Source organism: Molothrus aeneus, chromosome 11 (genome assembly GCF_037042795.1).
Source record: "Molothrus aeneus isolate 106 chromosome 11, BPBGC_Maene_1.0, whole genome shotgun sequence".
Lineage (NCBI taxonomy): Eukaryota > Metazoa > Chordata > Aves > Passeriformes > Icteridae > Molothrus > Molothrus aeneus.
This window is the reverse complement of record NC_089656.1, coordinates 6,907,883-6,930,000: the sequence shown is the minus strand read 5'-3', so window position 1 is coordinate 6,930,000 and position 22,118 is coordinate 6,907,883. Positions and strand designations below refer to the sequence as shown.

At 43.9% G+C, this 22,118-nt stretch overlaps 1 protein-coding gene across 1 annotated transcript in view; it reads left to right on the top strand.

Moving 5' to 3' along the window:
• The window catches only part of URI1 (URI1 prefoldin like chaperone), a 41,038-nt gene extending 32,591 nt beyond the window's left edge, over positions 1-8,447 (top strand). The window contains exons 7-11 of the mRNA XM_066557469.1: positions 1,745-1,925; positions 2,500-2,767; positions 3,353-3,495; positions 5,102-5,360; positions 7,630-8,447. Of these exons, the coding sequence (XP_066413566.1) occupies positions 1,745-1,925; positions 2,500-2,767; positions 3,353-3,495; positions 5,102-5,360; positions 7,630-7,818 (1,040 nt within the window). The 3' untranslated portion in view covers positions 7,819-8,447. The remainder of the gene's footprint in view (positions 1-1,744; positions 1,926-2,499; positions 2,768-3,352; positions 3,496-5,101; positions 5,361-7,629) is intronic.
• The last annotated feature ends 13,671 nt before the right edge of the window (positions 8,448-22,118 follow it).

Genomic DNA, 22,118 nt, shown 5'->3' with positions numbered 1-22,118 from the left:
TTGGTTAGTGTATGACGGTAATGGTGGTGCTTGGAGGGAACAGTGAGTAAGCAGAGTGGATGTTGGAGCAGAAAGTGGTTATCGCTGTGTTGTATTTTGGATCTGACCTGGTTTCCTAACTGACAGAAGCTGTGTTGAATGAGGAGGGAGAATCACTGGCATGTTGAAGCACTTGCTGGTATTCAGGAAACCATGTGCTTACCTTGGTAGTCAAGTTAGTGGTTAATACTGAAGGGTAACAAACTGGGAGGGCACAAATTGACAATCAAATTGAAATAGATTGTTAACTAATCCTTCCAATTTTATTTATTAATTTTGTAATTATAGCAAATGAAATCCTCACAAGTTACTCTGATTGCTTGGCTTACCTCAATTTATATTCAAATCTCACTAAAACACATTTCAGCCTTTTCTTAACGAGATGATGAAAAGTGCTATCCCATGGAAGAGTAGGGGACACACATTCCAGCATTACTTGCAGTCACCTGTTTGCTTTTTAATGTTGCTGTTGAATTTGTATTTAACTCAGGATTAAAGTATAAGCTGACGTATTTGAATAAGGATATCTTTAAGCCGTGAGTTCTTAAAATTTAAAAAAAAAATGGCTGTACAGTTGGTTAATAGAGATTTTAAAACACAAAGGATGCTGAGTAACGAAGACATTGTACTACAGTTGATTGGAATCACAAAGCAGTTTCATAACACACAGAGCCACTGGAGTCCCACTGCATTTGTGGCAGTGGTGGAAGGGGATGGGTCCTCATTCCTGGGAGGAGGTGCAGGAGCAGCAGGGGTGGTGGTGGGCAGAGGGCAGGGAGCTTCCCTTGGGAGCGCCACTGGGAGCTCTCAGGAGCAGGCAGTGGCCCTGGCAGTCTCAGGGAAAAGGGGTCAAACACACAGGCCTGCCCTTCACCCAGACAGGGCTGAAGCATTAGGATTTGTTCCCTATGTGCCAGACAGCACTCTTAACAGGAACAGGTATTCCCCATCCTCAGTGGATGCACTGTTTTACCAGGGAGCAAGGCTTTTAAATGCCAGCAAGAACTTGTCACTGACTACCTTTTGCTCAAAAGTGTGTGTCTCAGGTCACCTCTGTTGCTTTAAATGCGGTTTAAAGCATTTATTATTTCTGAAAGGCAGGTTTTTGTATGATTTTCAGAGCGAGTCTTTTTCACTAAATAAGTGATTGATAATGACTGGATTTTGATCAGATTTTCCGGGTAACTCTGGAGGTAATTTTTAATGGTCTTCATTGTAAATTTTAAAAAAGACTCTATTCTTTTAAAGTATGATTATTAAAAATGAGATAAAATACAAACCAGGTTTGTTTTCCCAGTTAAGAAAACCTGCTGTTAATGGGACAGTGAGCAAATGCCACATTCACATGTTGATATCTATCAGATCAAATCAAAATCTACTGTTTGGCACAAGAGGTAAAAAACCCCACATTGTAATAAAACTGTCACAGGATCAGTGTCTCCTGCTTTGTAAATAAACATCTCTGCTTTGCCTCGGTATTCCTGTAACATCCGGAGACTATTACCCTGTGCTGCTGCTCTGGTTCATTGACAGTTTCACTTAAACAGTTAAACAATGGTTTGAAATGGAAAATGTTCTGCCCATATTCCTTACTTAGTTCCTTTGTGGGTTTTTTCCCCACCCCTCAAATGTTTTTTGTTGGATATTTTTGTTGGATTTTTCAGTCAGTCGCCTTAGTAATTGCATCTTATTTTTCATTACACAGGAAAATACCGAACTGCTCACAAACCTCATTCAAAGCCAAAAGTATCAAATGTTTTTGAGGTAGATTTTCCAGCAAATGGAAATGATACAAAACCAATGGGTCGTTTTCAGTCAGAGGAGGAGCTGTGGGCCCGCTTAGAAGAGCTCGAGAGACAAGAAGAGATGCTTGGTGAACTTGACAGGTAAGTGCTGCTGTGGCACAGGCAGGACTGGAGTCCAGAGAGCTGTGGGACTGCTGGTACACAAGGGGTCTCACCAGCAGGGCGAGTAGCTGACCACACAGGTGGAATTAAAATTATCATAGGTGGAAGAAAGGTGGGACATGAACAAAGCATGCACTGCAATGCCAGAGCTCCTAAAATCTGCCTCTGTGCAACCACAGCAGTCCAACCTTCTGGGTTTTTTTCTTTAAGATGAAGAGGGGGAAGTGAAATTAATTTCCTACAGGCTATGAAAATCCATAGTTTTTCATGTGGGAGTTATCCATTTAATGCTCCATGACATCCTTAGATCTATTCTGATCTGCAAGCAATACATGGGTTGTTAGCCATGATGTCACAGTTCTGGTATTTCCAGTTGGTATGGGAAGAACACAGGCGTTGTTAGAGGGCACAAAGAAGTTGCACTGTCTGTCTAAAAATACAGCACCTGGGTAAAGAAAGTTACATGCAGGTGAGTTCATTACTTTGTATTACAGTTTGTGTCTCTCAAGAGCACAACTTGCCTCTGTTCACATAGATATTTTTCTTTCCATAGGATGACCGATGCAGTTGAGATAAATGGAGCAGGTGCAACCTCTTCTGAAGATGAGAAGGAGTACAAGGACACAGATGTGAATGGGACCTGTAGGGCAGAGGACTGTATTACTCAGGGCAACTTCCATAAAGAATTTGGGAATTCAGACTTGTTTGTGGGCCACCTTAATGGCTCCACTTATTATCACAGTGATGATGAAGATGACAGAGATGTTGGAGATAAATCTGTTCCAACTATTTTTTTCTCTCACACTGTGGAACCTAAAAGGGTTTGTACTTTATTTAATTTTTGTCTTTTGCTCAAGAGATTACATAAGATATATATGCCATATGTAAACCTGAAAACTTTAGATCTGTAGAGGTAGTAGAATGCTAGCTGGGGGTGACATTGGGTTTTTTTTTTCCAAATGATTAAAACCTCTCTGTTTAGATCCTGTTGTCCTAAATATGGTATTAAAAAAATGATCTTCAGATGTCTGCCTTGCTGTTCTGGGTTCTGGCTGTTGTAAAAGGTTGTTGTAGCATCCTGTCTGGGAGTTTGTTAAATGACTTCTTACTTGCCTTGAAACTGGCCTTTGAGCAGCTCAGCTATTGAGCAGAGCTTGAATAAGCAGACTGTCATATTTTATATGCAAAATATGTGCACATGAGAGCAAAGAAATGCCCCAGCCTAGTGCAAGTGGTAGAGAATAAACAGTGCACACTATGAATGTTACCATTCATACATTTGTTTAATTTACCTGTGCTTCCTAGTCCCCAACTGCTTGAGTAAGAGAATGTCAGGAATCAGTTGATCTGCAGCCTCGTGATTGTTGATTTTATGGTCTAGACCATCATTTGTGTTCAATTTTCAGGTAAGAATAAACACAGGAAAAAATACTACTTTGAAATTCAGCGAGAAGAAAGAAGAGGCCAAGCGTAAAAGGAGGAACAGCAGTGGCGATGGCCATGCAGCTCCAGAGCTGCCCAACATCAAAACCCCAGCAGACATTTACCGGTGGGTAATTTATGGTGCAGCTTTCCCTTGAGCAGACCTTCTCCTTTCATTGCTGTCCACCTAGAGAGTGAAACCCCACCTACAGTTTCCTGAAAGAAACAGCTGGAACTGAATTTACTACTTGAAAATGAAAGTTTGTGCCTTCTGCATGGTTGCTGTGCTTTCTTATCCATAAAATATTTCTGAGTTTAACGCTTCCTTTTCCAAATAGCAATTCTTCATTTACCTGCTTTTCCAGAGCTTCTGAAATGGAGGTAAATTTGCGAGTATGTATCATCCTCAGAAAGGAATGCAGCAGTTATGTTATGTGTTCTGGTTAATTCCCTGCCATTTTTTTCTGTTTGTTTTCAAACAGAACTGACTAGATCTACCACTTGCAATATTCCTGCTTTCCTGGTTATTGATTTGCTGGATTCTGTCTCTTCCTTTCTTTTTGTGTCTTCAAAACATACTCAGCTCTTTGCTTGCGTAGTTTCTTTTGCATTCTCTGTTCCTGGCCTCAGTCTGTCACTTTCTGTGTTCTCCATAAAAGGTACTGCTCACCTGCAGGACACCCACACACAGAGAGCTTGAAAAACAGTGCTGGGCTTAGGGGATTGTACAAAACACTAAGGTGACAGTATAGTTAAAACAAGTATTTAGGTTTGTAAGGATAAACACAGACACCTATTGGATTGGTTGATTAAGTGGTTGTGAGAATTCCACCGTATGTCTCTGTATTTGGGTACCTAAATATGTTAAACATGTTACAAAGTGTTAAAAGAGAAACCACATCCTGTAATTGCAGCTGCAGGGGCTGAAGATGAGCAAAAGATTCTTTTGTGCTCCTCCCCTTGAGCTCTGCAAACTCCATCTTCTCTAGTGATGTATTTCCATAAGTGCCTGATGAATAAAGCTTTTAGAAACAAGTAACACCCTTTAAACTCATCCAGTCATTGGGCTTCTCCTTTATGAGCTTGATAAAATTGGCATTGTCTTCTCATTCTCCTCTACCCACCCTTGACTTTCTCAAGTCATGGAGAGGGAGCACAAGAGCCATCTTTGTCAGTTCACAGTCTGTTAATACTTGAAAAGTGTCTTCCTGTTGATCTGATCTTACAAGCTGATTTTTTAAATTTTGTTTCTAATTGAAAGCAGATTATGACACTTGTCAGGAAAAAAGCTCCATCTTTTTCGTGTGCAATGAATGTTTCAAGTATTTGTTTTTGTATTCTACATTTGACAAGGACTTAACTCCAGAAAACATTTCCAGATTGTGATCTGATTCTCTTTACAGAAACAACCCTGGTCATCATTTAGTTTACCTTTTTTCTAACTTTTTCTAACTCACACCTTTCTGTTTTGTAACATTTTTCAAAGAGCTATGCATTTTCTGCTGAAAATAAGTACCAACTTAATGCTTGAATAAAGGGCATAACAGCATTCACTCTGCAGAATTGATTCTTGTACACTGGTAAATAAAGTGCCTCTGAAGGTACAGTATTCTGCAGCAAAAAAGTTGGGAAAGCACATCATAATTAATTTGTACAAAAGACAAAGCAAGATCACTGTAAATTTGTCATCTGATCCTGAAATGGTTTATTAAAGCTAACATTTTCCTTTACAGATTCTTTGTTGATGTTGTGAATGGAGAATATGTCCCTCGTAAATCAATCCTGAAGTCTCGGACCAGAGAGAACAGTGTTTGCAGCGATACCAGTGAGAGCAGTGCTGCTGAGTTTGATGACAGACGAGGAGTTCAGAGGAGTATTAGCTGTGATGAAGCCACTCAGAGTGACAACAGCGAAGGCATCTTCGAGGAAGAGGAGGGGGAGGGGAAGCAGCAGCTACCAAAAAAGCTTCCTCTCTCTTCAGGGACAACTGAGGTACAGTTTTTAATTCATTATTGATTGTTGGCAGGGATAAAAATGAGAAATCTAATGACTCTAGTTGCCTATACCATCAGTTTTATTTCTTTAAAATAATTTTCAAACTCCTACCTTGTTTGCTTCAGGAGGACATGCCAGGTGACAGGCCTCTGTCACACACATCCTAGGGGCAGAGGGGATGAGCTGCTCATCTCGTGGCTTCCCTAAGGCTGGAAGCTCTTCCATAAGGATCCAACAAAGTGGTCACTCACTGGTGTTACTGAAACCTGTGTGCTGGGTCATCCTGACCACTTCACTGCAGGACAGACAACAGCATTTTAGACAAAAAGAGGGAAATCTCTACTTTGTAACTGATCAAAGGAAGAGGTGATTCTCTGACCTGCCTTGCACTACTAGACAGCTAATTTCCAAGGAGTGTTTTGAGTTAAAAACACGTAGATACCAGCTGAATTACTATTTTGATATGCCAATAGCAGAGGAATTGCCTGGTGGAAGGAAGCATCGCACCCCTACTCATCCTATTCCAGACTAAGCCATTAGGGATCCCAAACAAATCTGTTTACATGTGTTTGGAAAGTTCAGGGCTTCATCATAAAAGACAGACTGTACAATGTAAGGGAAGATGTACAGTTGCTTAGTGACTTGGTGAATACAGGAATTAAATGTAGAGATTCGTGGCATAGCGTATTCATTTCTGTTTTGTAAGAGCTTAACACTAATTTTTTCAAACTACATAAAACTTGAGTCTTCAGTAGTTCCCAGTGCAATGGACAAGTTCAATGCAAGCACTACTTTTGCAAAAATTATTTTTGACAAGAAATGAATTCCTCATAAAAGCTGTTGTTTATCACCATTTTTCATGCAAACAGCTTCAGATGAATCCAGGCAGGATGTGAAGATTCATGATGGAAAATTTATCTGTGGAGTTAGCACTCCACATTGTATACTTTCTGGAATATATTTGCTATATTCTTATAAAACATTTAAGTACACTTTAGATGTTACCCATCAGTCTATTACCTGAGTCTGGCATGATTATTCTCTACAATGTAATGTATTTTCTAAGCAACTGAAGGAGATTAAGCAAAACACTCCAGTCAGATGTGCTTCCCTAAATGCTGTTGTTTTGCTTTTGGTTGTTTTTGTGGGTGTTTGAAATCCATTATTTCTCCATTACCATTTGCAACACACTAACTTTTTTTTATTTCTAATTTTACCACCATCACTTAGTTTGTGCTTTGCTTACCTGTTTTTGAAAATGAGCTTCTTGTTAGATTAACAGAGTTGTACAAGCACAGCTTTAGGCACACTTGGGCTACTGGAGCAGAAAACAAAAAACACTGCTTTTTTTGCAGGTCCTGCAAGAAGAGAATGGCCTGTTTGTTTTGCTTTGTCTTTGTTGGTAACTGAGTTATGAAAAAGCAGAACTAAGCATAGTGACTAAATCTGGTGTGCATTCCTTTGTGCCCAGCATGAGCATCAGACCTTGGATGTGAACTGCTTCCCCTTGTCCTTGGGCATTCTGAATTCTCTGTTTTCAATACATTGTGGAGTGATTTGTTCTTAAATATGTTTATGTAAAGTAGTTCTGAGCTGCTTGTTTTCCAGGAATCATGGTCATTTCTTCGCTAAGTTGAAAAGGATTGTCACATAATTGACTGCATATAAATTACAATTTTTAAACGTTAGATGTTTTTATTAGGCCTTTTATAGAGAGAAATAGTTGGAAGCAAGTTTGCTGTTCTCTTAAATATAAATGGCTTTCACCATTTTTTGATCATATTTGGTAGGGAGAAAAGAGGAAACAAAATCTGTGCTTGCCAGTTCATATGCAATGCGTCAGCTTGATGCAATTAGGAGATACTAAGTCATAAAATGACGTATGATGGAAATGCTGACATCAACTTTGCAAAGTCTCTCCATTTCATATCCAAAATAGAACTGTGTATTACATCAGCTGTTTGATTTCTTGAGCCTGTGTCAGTGAGGAAGCAAATTTTTACATCATTTATGCAGTAGGAATGAGATTAAGTAGTACTTTTAAGATACTGTCTTTCATTCAGTCATCCTTGAACAAGCTGTATTTTGAGGTTAATTACAATGTGGTTACTTATGCAGGCAACAATCATTGATTTAAGGCTATTTCTTTACTTTTGATTAGAAGAAATAACAATTCTAATCAGGCTAATATAGGGTAATGACCTTATGGGCATAGCTTCACATTTGCATTTTATTAGCTCATTCTGAGTATTCTCTTCTGTTGTAGGCATTTTCTGGAACTGTCATAGAAAAGGAGCCTTTGTCTCCCTCCTTAATGCCACACCCAGTCCTGGCTCACCCAGTGCTGCCGACCATTCTGGAGCGCAAATCAGAGGAGGTCTTGTCCGACGCCACAGAAGAACCTGTCAAGAGGATTTCCAAATTCAGAGCTGCCAGGATGCAGCAGACTCAGTAGGTGCTGCTGAGCCCAAGCACGAGCCCTCTTGCCTGCTTTCACCTCTCTGGAGATGATATAAAGGCTTCTCTGTAGCACCCACCGTTACCAGGGTGTCCTGTGGTAATTTGGCACCGTTATCTCCTCAACGTTTGCTGGCAGCATTAGGAAAACAAACAGTTCAGTGTTTGAACACTTGAGTATTCATCTTATTTTGTCGGTTTCCCTGTGTGCTGTCAGCACCTTTGTATATGTTTGCCTTATGATAGCAGCACTTGGGTTCTTTTTTCAAAAACTGTTCCTTACATACATTGTTTTTGTGTTTAAAACTAAATACAGGCAGTTTTGTGCCAGCTGTGATGTTCTACATACCATATGGACCATTTTAAGGAAACTTTTCACATTTCAAATAGATTCACCAATTATATTACATTACTTGCTTTAGCATTTTAAGACACACTTGTATTCACATTGCTGTAGGTTTTGCAACTAGGTGTCTGCTAAAAGTTTTTTCCTTCTTTCAAACCTCTCTGATCTCTCACTGTACAGGTCTATAAAATGCCAGGTTCATGTACATTGCAGGGAAGTTTCTTTGATGGAAAAGGGTATTTTGTAAAATTAAATTTTCAGTAAAAAAGCTGTGAAACTGGTGTGGTTTTTGTTGTTTTACTACTAATTTGGAAGCTCCACAGAGAGGTTTTTATTTTGAACTTGCATTTCTAGCTTGAAGTGTTTACTACCACATGGACATAAAAGCAGTCCATTCTCTTCTGCCATTGTGTTTTAACCTCCTGCTAATGAATGTCCATGGAAATTGAATGCTCTTAAGGAGAGAAGCATAAACTCAGACTCTTGATTACAAAATCTCCTAGTTCTTTTGTATACTCAGAAAACATTGTAATTGTTTCGGGAATGCCCAGAGGGAGTCAGCACTAAGGAAAAATGTCTTAATGCTTCAGCTTTATTTCAAAATGCAACAGCACTGCAGCACTCAGGGTACAGTTTGGTGTATCCTTCTCAACTGAGAGTAGTCCTGGCTTCAGGATTCCCTGCCCAGCAGCTCCTTCCAATCTTCTTGCCATCCCCTCATTTTGCTGACACAGCTTTTGTTGTTAGGGGCCACCCCTTGAGTGATAGTAGGTGACAGAGATAGGCTTTACAAACAAACTACTGGGTTTGGTTTCTTTCTTTTTTTCATTAGTATGTGGGTTTTTGAACCTAGTGAGTTTGCTAATCTCTCAGCATGTCTGTATCAGCACAATTAGAGGGGTTACATGTTGAGCAAGGACAAGGGAAAATGATGGCAGAGGGCATGGGGAGCTGGAGTACCTTAAACTGATGGTGCTCTCCAGCTGACACCATCAAGCCACAGCCTAAAAGGTGAAGCAGGAAGACTTGGGAGGGGCAAGGAGGGACTGTGACTCTGTAAATGGGGAGCCTGAGAGCCATCAGCATCTGATTTTCCCAATCTTGGCAAGCAGATAATGCTGTTTCCTCACCTTCCCCTAAAATAGCTGCGCCTTGTACCCAGATCCTCAGCTCTCAGATCACAGCAGATGAGTTCATGGTGTGGCTTTGGAACAGAATCACCAGCTCCCCCTTGTCTCAACATTCCTCTCTCTGTTTGAAAGGGAGGTGGAGGCACTGGAACTTCTCTTTCTAAGGTGACTTCTAAAGTAAGCAGAGGCACTCTGTGGATCCCCACTAGGAGTTTGGGAAGCCACAGTGGTTTCATGGGCAGAAAACTCTGGCCGAGTGTGGCAGCAGGAGGGCAGGGGGGGCAGCAGCCCACCACAACTGGGGGCCACATTTCCCCCTTGGGGCAGAGCAAATTGTGTTTGGCTGCAGGAAGAGCTGCAGGGAAAGTTGTGCAGCCCTGCTGCGCCTGCAGCGCACTGGCTGCGAGGGGCAAGCGCTCCAGCACAGCCCCAGAGTCACGTTGAAAGTGTTAATGATTAACTTGATTCATGCTCAAATGTGGAATTTTTTTTTTTTTAAAGCATATTGCATTAGTACTAAAATAAGCCATCAATGCCAGTCCACCCTCTATTCACGGCTAAATATTTAAAGGAGGTTATTTATAGCTTCTTTAATGAATTCTTGGCTAAACAAAATGAAATTATGTCCTAGAAAAGTAGAAGCTATTTTGTAACCAGAACAGTGCAACTGTAAAATATAGTTCCATGAATATGTATTTTAAATAACAAGGGGTTGAGATCCAAGACTACCAGACACGGGTAATTAGAGGAAAACTGAGAGAAAGAAAGAAAGAAAGGGGGAGAAAGAGAGAGAAAAAAAACCCTTTAAAAAGATTTATTTAGATATCTTCTGAAATACTTCCTGCTTCCAGTTACTTCAACAAACCAAATGCCCCTTGTCACCATAGATCAGTTTCAAATCAAAATTAATTCTTTGCTTGTTTTCTTTTTGTCTCCCCTCCCTTTTTTTCACATCTCTGCTCACGAGAAGAAGTAGGATAAATGCACCTTGGGTTTTAATGAATTATGGCCTCAGTTCAGGGAAGCATCCTTACTCAGGAATGCACTTTGGCATGTGCTTATGTCTCAGAGATTTTGTAAAGAAGAATGGATTTAACCACATGCTTAAAACTAAGCACATGAGTGTTTTCCCTAATAGGGAGCCCGAGTGTTTCTGCAGTATATTTAATTGTCAGAGGGCTCTTGGGCTGGAATGAGACTTCGTCTTCCCTCTCTTCACTTGGGCTTTAGCAGCAGACTCACTTGCAGTGCCTAGAGCAAGAGAGATGGCTGTAGGCATTTTATAGAATGTTTACAAACACCAAGCAACAACAAAAAAAATTAAATCTATCAAAGCAGATAAAAATCTAAGCAGTAAAAAGCAGTCATGTGAAGGCCTGTCTCTGTGAGGACGTAAAATTTGCTTTCTCTGCAACACTGGAGCCAAGAAGTGCTACAGCTGACCACCAATTCATGGGTGAAGTAAACATGGGATGGAGCCACAGATCCCCAAATTGGAGGTCTGAAGGGCTCCTGGGGGTAAATTAATTTTCATATGATTTTTGCCCCCAGTGCTACCATTCTGGATTTTATTCAGTTAAGTAAAAATAAGGGTACACTTTAATGGCACTTTTTACCCCCAGTGCTGCCATTCTGGATTTTTTTCACTTAGTACTTGGTACTAAGTACTTGGTACTTTTAATGGTACAATAAGGGTACATTTTAATGGCACTTTTTACCCCCAAGTGCTGCCATTCTGGATTTTGTTCACTTAGGTGACAATAAGGGTACATTTGAATTCTGCAGTTCCGTTGGTGAGTCCGTGCTGCTGGAAGGCTCCGTGTCTGCTGAGGGCTCTCTCTGGGCACGGGGCTGAGCGAGGGCTGTTGGCTCTCCCCATGCTCCCACAGGCTTTTTGGCGTGTCCTGAGCCTGGAGCGCGTTGGCTGGGCCAGCCGGTCGCCGCGGTGGCACGGAATGCACACGGTGACAGGACCCCCATGGCTGTCAGTGTGCCCTGCTGCCCGGGCACAGGCGGCAGTGCCAGGTGGGCACAGTGCTGGGGACAGAGCGGTGGCAGCAGCCAGCCTGGGCACTGGGGACACGGCCGTGTGTCCCGCAGCCCCGCACTGCCCTCTGCGCTGATTGCCTCAATTAGCCACGGCAAATGACCCGTCGGGAGAAACTGCTGCTCTTTAATCTTCCTAATTGCCCTCAGGTGTGCTGGGCACCTGCCCGCACCCCGAGGAGGGGCTGCGCGGGGAGCACCCGCTGTGTGAGGCGATCGTTCCAAGGCTGGTGGTCTGGCTCGGGGGAGCTGCGGGAAGGAGCAGAGGATGCCGTGTGCTCCGTGCCCTGTGCCGGGAGGAGAGGCCCGTCCTGGCCCGGAGGGGCCTGGAGCCGGTTCTGAGGTACCTGATCCATCTCCCTGTCCCTCGTAAGGTGAGCTGCACTTCGCGCTTTCCGTCGCTCGCTTAGGGCATCTAAAGCAGCAGATTTTTGGATGTCTCACGAATGTCTAAACCAGCTGTTTTGGCTGTTCATTTTAACTAAGTGATTTATGCCGCAAAAAACGAGCTGGGATTAAAAGAAATCAGATGTGTGCGTTTGGAATGCAGCGTCTCTGTGTTACAAATAGCTCCTCTCTAACCCACATTAACCCCACGATACGTGAATTTTGCCAACTCCCGCTGCGTCTTTTAAATCAAGCCCAGCAAATCGTTCCCGGGTGCGCTGAGAGCCGAGCCTTCCCTTCCCTTCCCTTCCCTTCCCTTCCCTTCCCTTCCCTTCCCTTCCCTTCCCTCCGCGGGTGCGCGGGGCCGTTGCGCGGGCTGCAGGTGCGGGCGGCGGCCGGGAGGGGGCGGCGGCGGGCGCGGCCGCGGAGAGCTGCCAGTCAGCGGCTGATTTATTATTCATTTGTGTTATAGGTGGGGTGTGCAGACAGTTACTGTAATAATTACCCGGACTGGAGCGTTTCCTTGGCAACCGGGGTTTTTTTCTCCATTCATGCTGTTGCGGAGAGTACGCCTGTAAAGCATGACATTGCTGTATTCGGGGGTTTGTTGCCCTCCCGCTGCTCCGGGTTTGAGGTTAGTTACAGCATCACAAGGTGCTCTCGAGCATAAAAAGCTCAGGCTGGGATTAAAGCACGCAGGGAACGCTAGCGCCAAGTCTTTCCTTCCGCTGTCTCACTTTTAAGTAACAAGGTTATAAAAATGCAAATGCCATCTTGGGGTTGTTAATAACTAATATTGGGAAGAATTCCTGCAAGTTGTAAAATATTTTTTTTTTTTTTTGGTAAACAAAACCAAGCCCAGGTGAGGCGGCTCCTTGTATTTTACACCGGTCTTGTGGAAATAATGTTTGCAAAAAAGGGACTTGCAGCTTGATCCAGCCTTGCGGTGTTTGGCGTCATAAATCAATGGGAACTGCTCCATGCAGCTAATGATAAGGTGGTATTTGTTGTTTATCCTGCTTTATGGTAATGGTTCGGGAGGAGGAGGGTGCTGTGTCCTTCCTGAAGGAGCAGGAGTAATCTTTGGTGTGGTAACGGAGTAACAGAAACCACATCTATTATCAGAGATCTATAAATGAATCATATTATCCTACATTTTTAGGCTTACTAGAGCGCTCATTTTCAGAAACTTACATCAAGCACTGTGCAGGGATGAAAAGTAGTATTTTTCCATCCCTGCTGCACGAGGCAGAGGGAATTCATGATGCAATCTCGCACCGAGATGGGGAATTTTCACCCGTTAAAATTCCGAAGTAAGATGCTAAAACATGATTACATCTGGAAGGATTGTAGTCTGCCAGCAGTGTGCTCCCCTCTGAAGGGTGGGCTGGGGATTAATGGGGCGACCCAGGGCTCTGGGATCCCCGCTTGTCTGTGGAGTTAGCTCTTGGAAAGGTTAATGATGATACTAAAGTACAACCAGGAAACCAGCCCCTGGTACATCCTCCCTCTCTTCTCAGCTGCCCTGTGCTTACAGCCAGCTTGGAAAGATCCCCAGCCCCTGGCCCAGCTGCCCAGGGTTGTACTTGTGGAAGTGGATCCCTGCAGGGACTGTGCACCCACTGCTGCCCTGCCTGGGTGACAAATCCCATCTTTCAGGCCACAAAGGGCCATTGGCAGCTGGTGAGGAAAGTCTGTGTTAGCCCCTGCTTGGGTTGAAACGGGAGATGAGTGTCCTGCAGCACCCAGGTCCAGGTGGCCCCTGGCAGTGACACCATGGGGGCCTGGAGCCAGCTGCTGATCCCAGAGGGACTGGGGACCTCTGGGGGCTTGCAGCAGGGGTTGCCTTTTCCCTGGAGCAGGACCAGGGCTGAGCATTGTAGTATGATGCTGTGGGTCCCAGCAGTGCTGCTGGGGCTCTGTGGGTCTGACACAAGCCGCTCTGCAGCCCCCTGTGACCCACAGCATCTCTAACACAGGGCATCCCCCAGACTCCTGCACCAAACCCCATCCCAGCCAGAAATCCCACTCAGAAATCCCCCCTCAGTCCCTGCCAGGGCTGAGGGAGCACCTGGGGGTGCTGCACTGCTGGATGTGCCCAGGAAAGCTGGCTGCCATACTTGGGTTGTCATCAATGCAAATCATTCACACTAATTCCTCCAGATTTGGATTTAAGTTTTAAAGAAAGCTTCAAGTTACCTCAAAATAGCTTAGTAATTATTTTAATAACTTGTGTGAGCAGGAACAATACCCACAGTGTCAATTCTGGCTCGCAAAATGTTTTTTTCAACTGTTCTGAGGAAAAAACAGCGAACAGTTCAACAGCTTAAATACAAGCGAGTGGATCTCTGGAGATTAATCTGTCTGGTGTTCCTCAGGTAAAGACTTCTGCACAATTTAACAAAGGAAATAATTTTCCTATTTTTATAATGCATGTCTCTCTGTGGTATAAATTACTAAAACCACGCTGCTTATCCTCAGTAATGTTATAGATGCAGATAATTTACTGTGTATCACGTTATCAGTTCATTAAAGAGATGCAATAAAATCATTATTTACTAAGAAACAGCAACCCTTGCAATATCTTGTCAGAGAAATTGGCTGATGCAAGAGGATCATATTTAAGCCTATATTCACAATAGCCCTTTAAACATTTCATCTGCTTCCCACTTGAGTTGCGGGAGGGAGCCGCTCTTCCCTTCCTGCAGCAAAGTTGAGCCCAGCCCGTCCGGCCCTGCCAGAGCCCGGCCCAGCCCCTCACGCCCACCCCAGGGCCACGCCACGACCCCCAGGCCGGGCCCTGCTGCGCTGCTCCCACCCCCCGACAAAAGGGTGCCAAAATATTAAGGGAGGTTTCGGCATTTCCTACCCCATCCCCCTCTTCTCCTCTGCCTAAAGATTACTCTGCATCCTAGACAAAGGAAATATTTAAACTGTTAAATCTGAACAAAGATACAGTCTGCGTATGACTTCTCTGAAGCCCTATAAAAATTCTTTAAAATTGCCTATTCACTCAAATTTACTGAGTGTAGCAAAAATGTCAAAGGCATAAAGTCAGAGAAGATTGAATAAAATAATGCAGAAAGACAGATTAGTCATGCACAGACCCACACAGCCTTTCACAGCACACAATACCACTTTTTATTACCGCTCTATCTTTACAAAGACTATGTTCAATACATAGAGGATGATACATGGTCAGTCATGTAATCTGCCTTTGATTCCAAGACTCATTTATCTGGGCCCTTTTCACAAAGACATTGATGAGAGATTTCAGTGTTTTCAGTGCATTGTTTTATTTATCATATATAATGGCTGGTGGAAAAAAATAGGAATTATGTCAGAGATCCTGCATAAAGGAGTTGTATAAAAGACTCTGTGACAAAGTTTGGTAAGACACATAGTGGCTCAGGCTCAGGCACGCTGCTTTCTCCCCAGCCCTGTCCCCCTCCTCAAGCACTTTGAATATTGACAGCTGCCAAAAGCCCTGAGGAGGGACACTGCCCCCAGCCCCTGCTCCTGCAGCCCACACGGGTCTGTCTCCAAATTACCAATTTTTCTGTGCTTTTAAATTTGAGCAATATTTTAATTGTTATTTTTAGCGATCTGGATTTATTATTTATACATTCACCAAAGAAAAGAGTCAGTCACAGTTTTGTATCTTGCAAATTTAATAAAGAACAGCCCTTAAGATAGAATTTCTCAGCCTGCCAGGATTGACAAAAGCCAGCTAATGCAGAAATGTCAACAGCAAACCTCATCAGCAGCCCCACCATGCCTTGCAATCAAGGGAAAGCTATGGCTTTACATAAACAATAATATATAGCTATCTAAATATCTGTGTGTGTGTGTGGAGGTGCCACCTGAGCTGTGGGAGGAGGAAGGGATGTGGTGCCTGGGCTCGGTGATGCTGGGTCTCTGCTCTGTGCACACTGGGGGTTTTCTTGGGGGGGTGATGCTCATCCTGTGGGATGGGGAGCCAAATCCAGCACTTGGAAGTGCTGCAGTAAATCCACAGTGAGCCTGTTAGAGTTGTTCTAGATTCACACCAAGCAAGTGGGGCTCCTTTGCCCTGTTGGGTTGGCATTTTGTGGATGTGGGATATTTGTTTTCTCCTGCACAGGGAGCGATGGGAGGTGGTTGGACCAACCGCTGCCCCCACCCAAAATACAGCCAGGGCTGCTCTGAGTGGGCAGTGCTGCCTGAGGGCAGGAGTGAGGCTTTATTAAATACCAGAGCACTGGCTGGTGTGCACTTAAATTACCATCTTACTTTCAAAATGTCTTTCAAAAAGTGTCCCTGTAGCTTCTGGCAAAGGGAGGATTTCCTTGAAGGCAGTCAGACGTGACCAAAGTGTGGGGAAAGCGCGGGTGAGCCTTGGCACGTCAGGAGGGTACCGTGCAACAGCATCCTACCTGGGCTGTGACACCCTTGGTAGGGCCTGGAATGAGGGCCTGAATTGGGAATGAGCTGTAATTCCAGCAGTTCCAGACCCAGAGTAAGGTCTCCCAGGGAGCAGGCAGAATGGCTGAATTTGGAAATTATGTAGCGGCACCGTATATCCAAATGTGCGTTCTTCTGTGGGGCTGGCAGAGATAAATCACGGAGGTATCCTTGACAAATATAGTGGCTTCCACTCAGGGCACAGTGTTAACCTGCACTTAAGGCTGAGGCACATGATTTAATAGGGACAGACTTGGCGGCTAAAGAAAAATCTCTTGAAGAGAAGAACGGGATGGCGATGTCACTGGGGTTGGGGTGACGGTGCCGGCCCCGGCAGAAGGATGCCCTGAGCCTGCCGTGGCTGTGGGCTGGGGCTGGGCTGAAGGGGTGAGGGCTCGGCAGGATTTGGGCCGGGCTGAAGGGGTGAGGGCTCGGCAGGGCTGGGCACGGTGCTAAAGGGGTGCAGCCTGGGCAGGATTTGGGCAAGGCTGAAGGGGTGCAGCCTGGGCAGGATTTGGGCTGGGCTGGAAAGGTGCAGGCTGGGCAGGGCTGGGCAGGGCTGGGCAGGGCTGGGCACGGTGCTGCGGTGGCGCTGGGACCGCGGCGGGGCCGGAGCCGGAGCCGGGCCCGGGCCGGGAGCGCCCCGCCCGGGCTGCCCGCAGCCGGCTCGGTCCCTTTAACCGTGGGGAGTGATGGAGAGCCCGGAGCTGCCGCTCGGCGAGGTCCCTGTAATATAGTGCTGTGCAGCTGCAACTTAGATCGTGAGGAAAACAAAATGGGCCGACTGAAATGGAAACTTTTGTTACTTATAATGTTAATGAAACCAGTTTATCAGGCAGCGCAGAGGAAGTGGAATATTTAGTGCCATTTAATGTCTAATCATCAGCATTTCTTTGAATAAATCACATTACATTGTCTAAAACCTGAAAAGATGAAGCTGTAATAATTTTTAATACGTTGTAGTTTCATTAAAGGGACCCCCTGTTTGCCATCTAGCCCTGTGCGTCTTTGGGGAGGTTGTACACAAGGTGGAAGTGTGTTTGGCAGGTTCTGACCCGGCTTTGTGACACTGTGACTCGGCTGTGGCGTGGCCACAGCGCAGAGCTGGGTCCCCATTTGCTCACAGATGGGTGCTGCAAACTCGTGGCCAGGCCGGAGGGTTGAGAAGTGACCTGAGGTTCTTTGGATTTGTACTCTGGTGGCTTTTGAATACAGCAGAAATACTTCCTCTCTCAAGGCCAAATTGTGCCCTTCCCCTTTTCTCCCACCGCATCCCAGCATAATCCCACTGGGAGCTGGCAGGGGTTTGCATGTCCTACCTGAGAGCTGAAGTGCTCAAGATTTATAATCAGCCAGCACAGCCTTGGCCCCTCTCCAGCAACCAGCCTGGTGTCCCCTGGGTATCCCAGCTGGTCCCAGTGCCCCCAGTCCCTGCAGACCAGTGCCAGGCACGAGCCCTTGGCAGCCCACAAAGGAAAGGTCTGGTTCTTGCCCACCAGTGTCTTGCTCATAGTAATTTTTAAGTGAACTGCAATGAACCTATAAGTCATAATAAAATGAAATGATGACAGTTGTCTTCAAATCCATTGATTAATGGAAATATGGGTAGCTGGACACAGACTATATGGTTATAAATGGTGCTGTCAAAATAAAATAATTATTGTATTAATAAGGAAGCTGTTCAGCATTGGCCCTACTCTACCTCTAAAAATATTTCAGCCCTTGATGTGTTTTGTGTTTCACGATACATCATGTGTTTTCCCGGCGAGCAGCTCGCTGGTGCACGTTTTAATACAATTACTATTTTGCAATGTGAGCCCTTCGGATCTTGGTACATGCACCACAGCTGCAGATGGATTTTTTTATTGACTTAATACTAGTTCTAACTAGATCCCGAAGATTGACTAAGTTGGTGGAGCACATACCACTTTCAAGCAGGAATGGGAAAAAACTAGCATATCTTATTGTACCTGAAACACTCTATGATATGTACTAAATATTATGACTACTGCGAGCCCTGCAATAATTGATTCACCCACACAGCCATTTAGTCTGTGAGCTGTTCGTTTTACAAATTCTACAATCTTTTAGAAATTCTTTCAGTGAAGAAGATTGCTGCCTGGCCTCAGATTCATTATGGTGATTGAATCCTCTTCAATAGAGAACTGTTTAAAGAGAGCACATCCCTGTGTGTCTCACTCAGAGTGAAGGCACATAGGTTAAAAGCTTGTCTGGGTGGCATAATTCACTGCTGCTGTGCCAAACAATCACATCTTATTGTGACCTTCATAAGATACAAAAAGGCAACAGTATGGAGCTAGTCTTTTTTTTATTTTATTTTTTTTTAACCACGGCACAATTTTAGCTACCCAACATCTGAAGCTACCAGAATCCCTAATTAAATAACCAATTAATAATGTAGAATAGAAAGAGCTATTTTTTTCAGACACAAAATCATAATTAATCAGAGTACAAAAAGCTGCCTGTCTTTATATCAGGAAAATATAGACTAGGTATTTAAATATTCTAGCACACCTGAACCTTGGCCATCCGTCATTGTTATGACTTAAAACATCTCAGACTAAATTAGGTTTTGTTTGTATAGAGCAGTGAAAGTCAGATGGCTTGAATGACAAAATTAGAACATGCTCAAATCACTGAAACAAAACTGCATAAAAGGAAAGATGTGCAGGAGGAGTATTGCTCGTGTTAAGCTGAAATCCTTCTTTGTGGGATTTTTTTCTCCTCTCCTCAAATTATTGTTTGTAACAATAGGAAGCAGAGAACAGCTCTAGGAACTCTATCAGTGTTCTTTATATACATCCCTTTTGGCACATTTATATATTAAAAGAAATAATATTGTTGTGTATAGCTGAAGCATAACCTCTGTTATTTCTACTTAGTCAAGGAAATGCCATAACAATGGATATTTTTCAAGGAAGAATATCTTTGAAACACAAGGCTATAGTCATTTTGTATAGCTCACAGAGGTCAGGTTTACCAGGAATGTATTTACATCTTTTTTTCATTCAGAAGTTGAGGCTTTCTCCCTTTGGAAGTTTGTGGTACATTTTGGTAAAATTAAGCAAACAGATTTTAATAAATATTCCAAGGGATTTGATTTTGCACAGTTCATATCTTAACCGTGACTATTCTGCATGGGCAACAAAAAAGTTCTGCAGTTTGTTTTGTGCAGGAATGGAAAGGCAGAGAGGGGAGGCTCCCCAGGCCCAGCCACGGTGCTGGGGCACAGGATTGCTCTGGGGACCTCCAGCACCAAAGTCTCTGCTGGGAAAATGGGCACCACAACACAGAAATCACTAAATTTGCACCAAATTCTGCAGCCCTTAATTGGGCAACCCTCTTGGTGACCTTGAGGGGAGATCTGCTCAGCCAAGGGTTGCAGTATTTGGTCCCCTGTAATTGTTTCTGAGGTATAATTGATGAGAGGCTGCTAATGCCTTCCAAGTTTGATAAGAGTTTGAATTCATGGTTCTTGAATCTGTCTTGTTTTAAGCATGTTGTAGGCCTTTAAACGCTTCTTTTTTTAGGAGGAAAGGATTTTACAAATGTTTCACACAAGTGCCTATGTGACCTTGAAAGTGCCTATAGATATCTGTGTCTATAGATATCTGTGTGCACACCTGTGGGTTCTAAAGAGTGGAGAGAAATTAGCAGCTTTCCTTGGGCCAGTGCTGTATAGAGCAGGAAATTCTGTTTTTATTATTCAACATCTTACCACAAAGGATCTCAGTCCACATAAAATTTCTTATTATCCTAGTAATAAATAATTTTGGTGACAGTTATGGTATAAAACTTTGTGCGGTGTTTTTTCATTGATAAAGCAGCTATGAATCAACATACATGAACATAATAAAAATGTACAAAATCTATGTATTATAGTTCAGACTTTGTCAATAGGGCATTACATTGATCCATTCTCTTTGGTGTTATTTGCAGAGCAGCACTAAGCATTTCACCAGCCCTGCAAACTTTTTTAAATTGCCTTAAAACATAAATCACAGTGTTGGCTTGGCTTTCTGAAACCCAGCTGGGCTTGTGTCCTGGTCTTTGGAGTGTGACTCTGCAGAAGGTTCATGGAAACAGTACAGAGATCATGTCCCAAGGCTATCTTACAGATTAGATATAGATATAGATAGATATAACTTGTGTGTATAGTGGAGATTGGCAGAGAAGGTGATGAAGGCATGAGATACACGACAACCAGAGATGAATAAGACCACATCAATGAATCTAATTGATAATTAATAAAAAAAGTAACTATTTTTTGTCCAAGTACATGAAAGGGTATGAGGAAGGTGACCCTCACAGGAGTAATTTGAGGCCATGTGGGCAGCAATGCACAGCGACAGCATTGAGGCTGCTGAGCTGATTCACTGGGTGCAAAGCTCAGGACATGGTGTGGAGGAAATGGTAATTTAACCAAAGAATTGCAAAAATGGTCTAAAATGCTGCATAACTTTACCAAACATAGATTATGCCAGAAAAAAAACTGGTATCTTGCTTTGATAAGATCATTGATTTTCTAGATAGAAGAAATGAAATAGATCTCATCTCTCACAGCAGAGTATTTGATGAAGTGCCATGTGGGAAATTATTAAGGCAAGATAAGTACCTTAACAGCAAGACAAGGGAGGGAGATGAGGCTGGTCATGCTGAAAGACAAAGCACAGGTCTAGGCAGAAGGCAAAGGATGCCTCTCAGAATTGGCCTCCAGCCTCATCTTGGGGACAAGGGAACGTGGTGACAAATCCTGCTCAGCAGGATGGGAGGCATCACTGATACATAATAATTATCAGCAAAGCACATGGGGAGAACAGGGCACTTCCTAGGAAAGAGTTATTCTGGCCCACCACTGTGGGATGGAGGGGAGGGAAGTCCTAGAACTGAGTTTTTAGTGGTGCAAGGGTGGTGGAGTCCATGGCCATGGCTGGTAGAGATAATGGCAACCTTAAAATTTTGCCTGTGGAAAGCTTTGGAGAATATCTTACCCACTGACATTTTCTGATGCTCCTCACTCTAATTTTCAGTTTTGCTTTCTCTGCTATCTCACTGAGTAGGCAGTTGCTGTGATCTCGTCTCAGTGGGGTGCAGAAGTAGCCGATGTTAGCGGTGTGGGGTGCTTGAGATGGGAAGTGCTCCAGTGGAATGATGGAGGAAGCCTCACGCCCCTTTCCTGAAGTCCTGACATTTTCTCTGCTGTGAAACAAAGAGCTGTCAGTCACTCCAGCACAGGGAGAGCAGGAGGAGGAAGCCCAACTGCAGTGAAATAAATAAATACAAGTATATATTCATGTGCATTCCCTATGCATGCGTTCCTCGAGGGACCATGGTGCACAGACCTCTCCTGGTCTCTGCTGTCCTCTGTGGGATGGTCCTCCTGGTCCCTCCTGGTCCCTCCTGGTCCCTCCTGGTCCCTCCTGGTCTCTGCAGCCCATGAAGCTGTCATGCAGCATGTGAGGGTGCATTTCCTGCAGGGACATCCACGGGCTCCCTCATCACCTCTTCCCTGCCTGCTGTGCCCCATCCCTGGCTGGGACTGTCCCCTTCCCAACCCCTTGAGGGAGTGGCCCAGAGGCTGTAGGTGAGGAAAAGAAATAATTTGGTTTCTAAACTGGGGTTGGACATGATTGTAGCTGAGCCACAATAACTCTCAAGCCAAACCCCACAGAAACTGGGCAAGCTGCTGAGCAGAACCAGTGAGAATAGGAGGACATTATATAAATACCATCTCTCCTCAGTTGTGCTGCCTTGCTCTTATCCTGCAAGTATTTGTGTTAAAAACAGTAAGAACAAGACATCTGAAAATTAGGATTCTATGTCAAACTGTCAATACCCACAAGCATGCAGCCTTTCATTAAAATCTGTTTGACATTTTTGTTATGCACAGAGAGCCAAAAAGATGCCAAAAGGATGTGATATTTG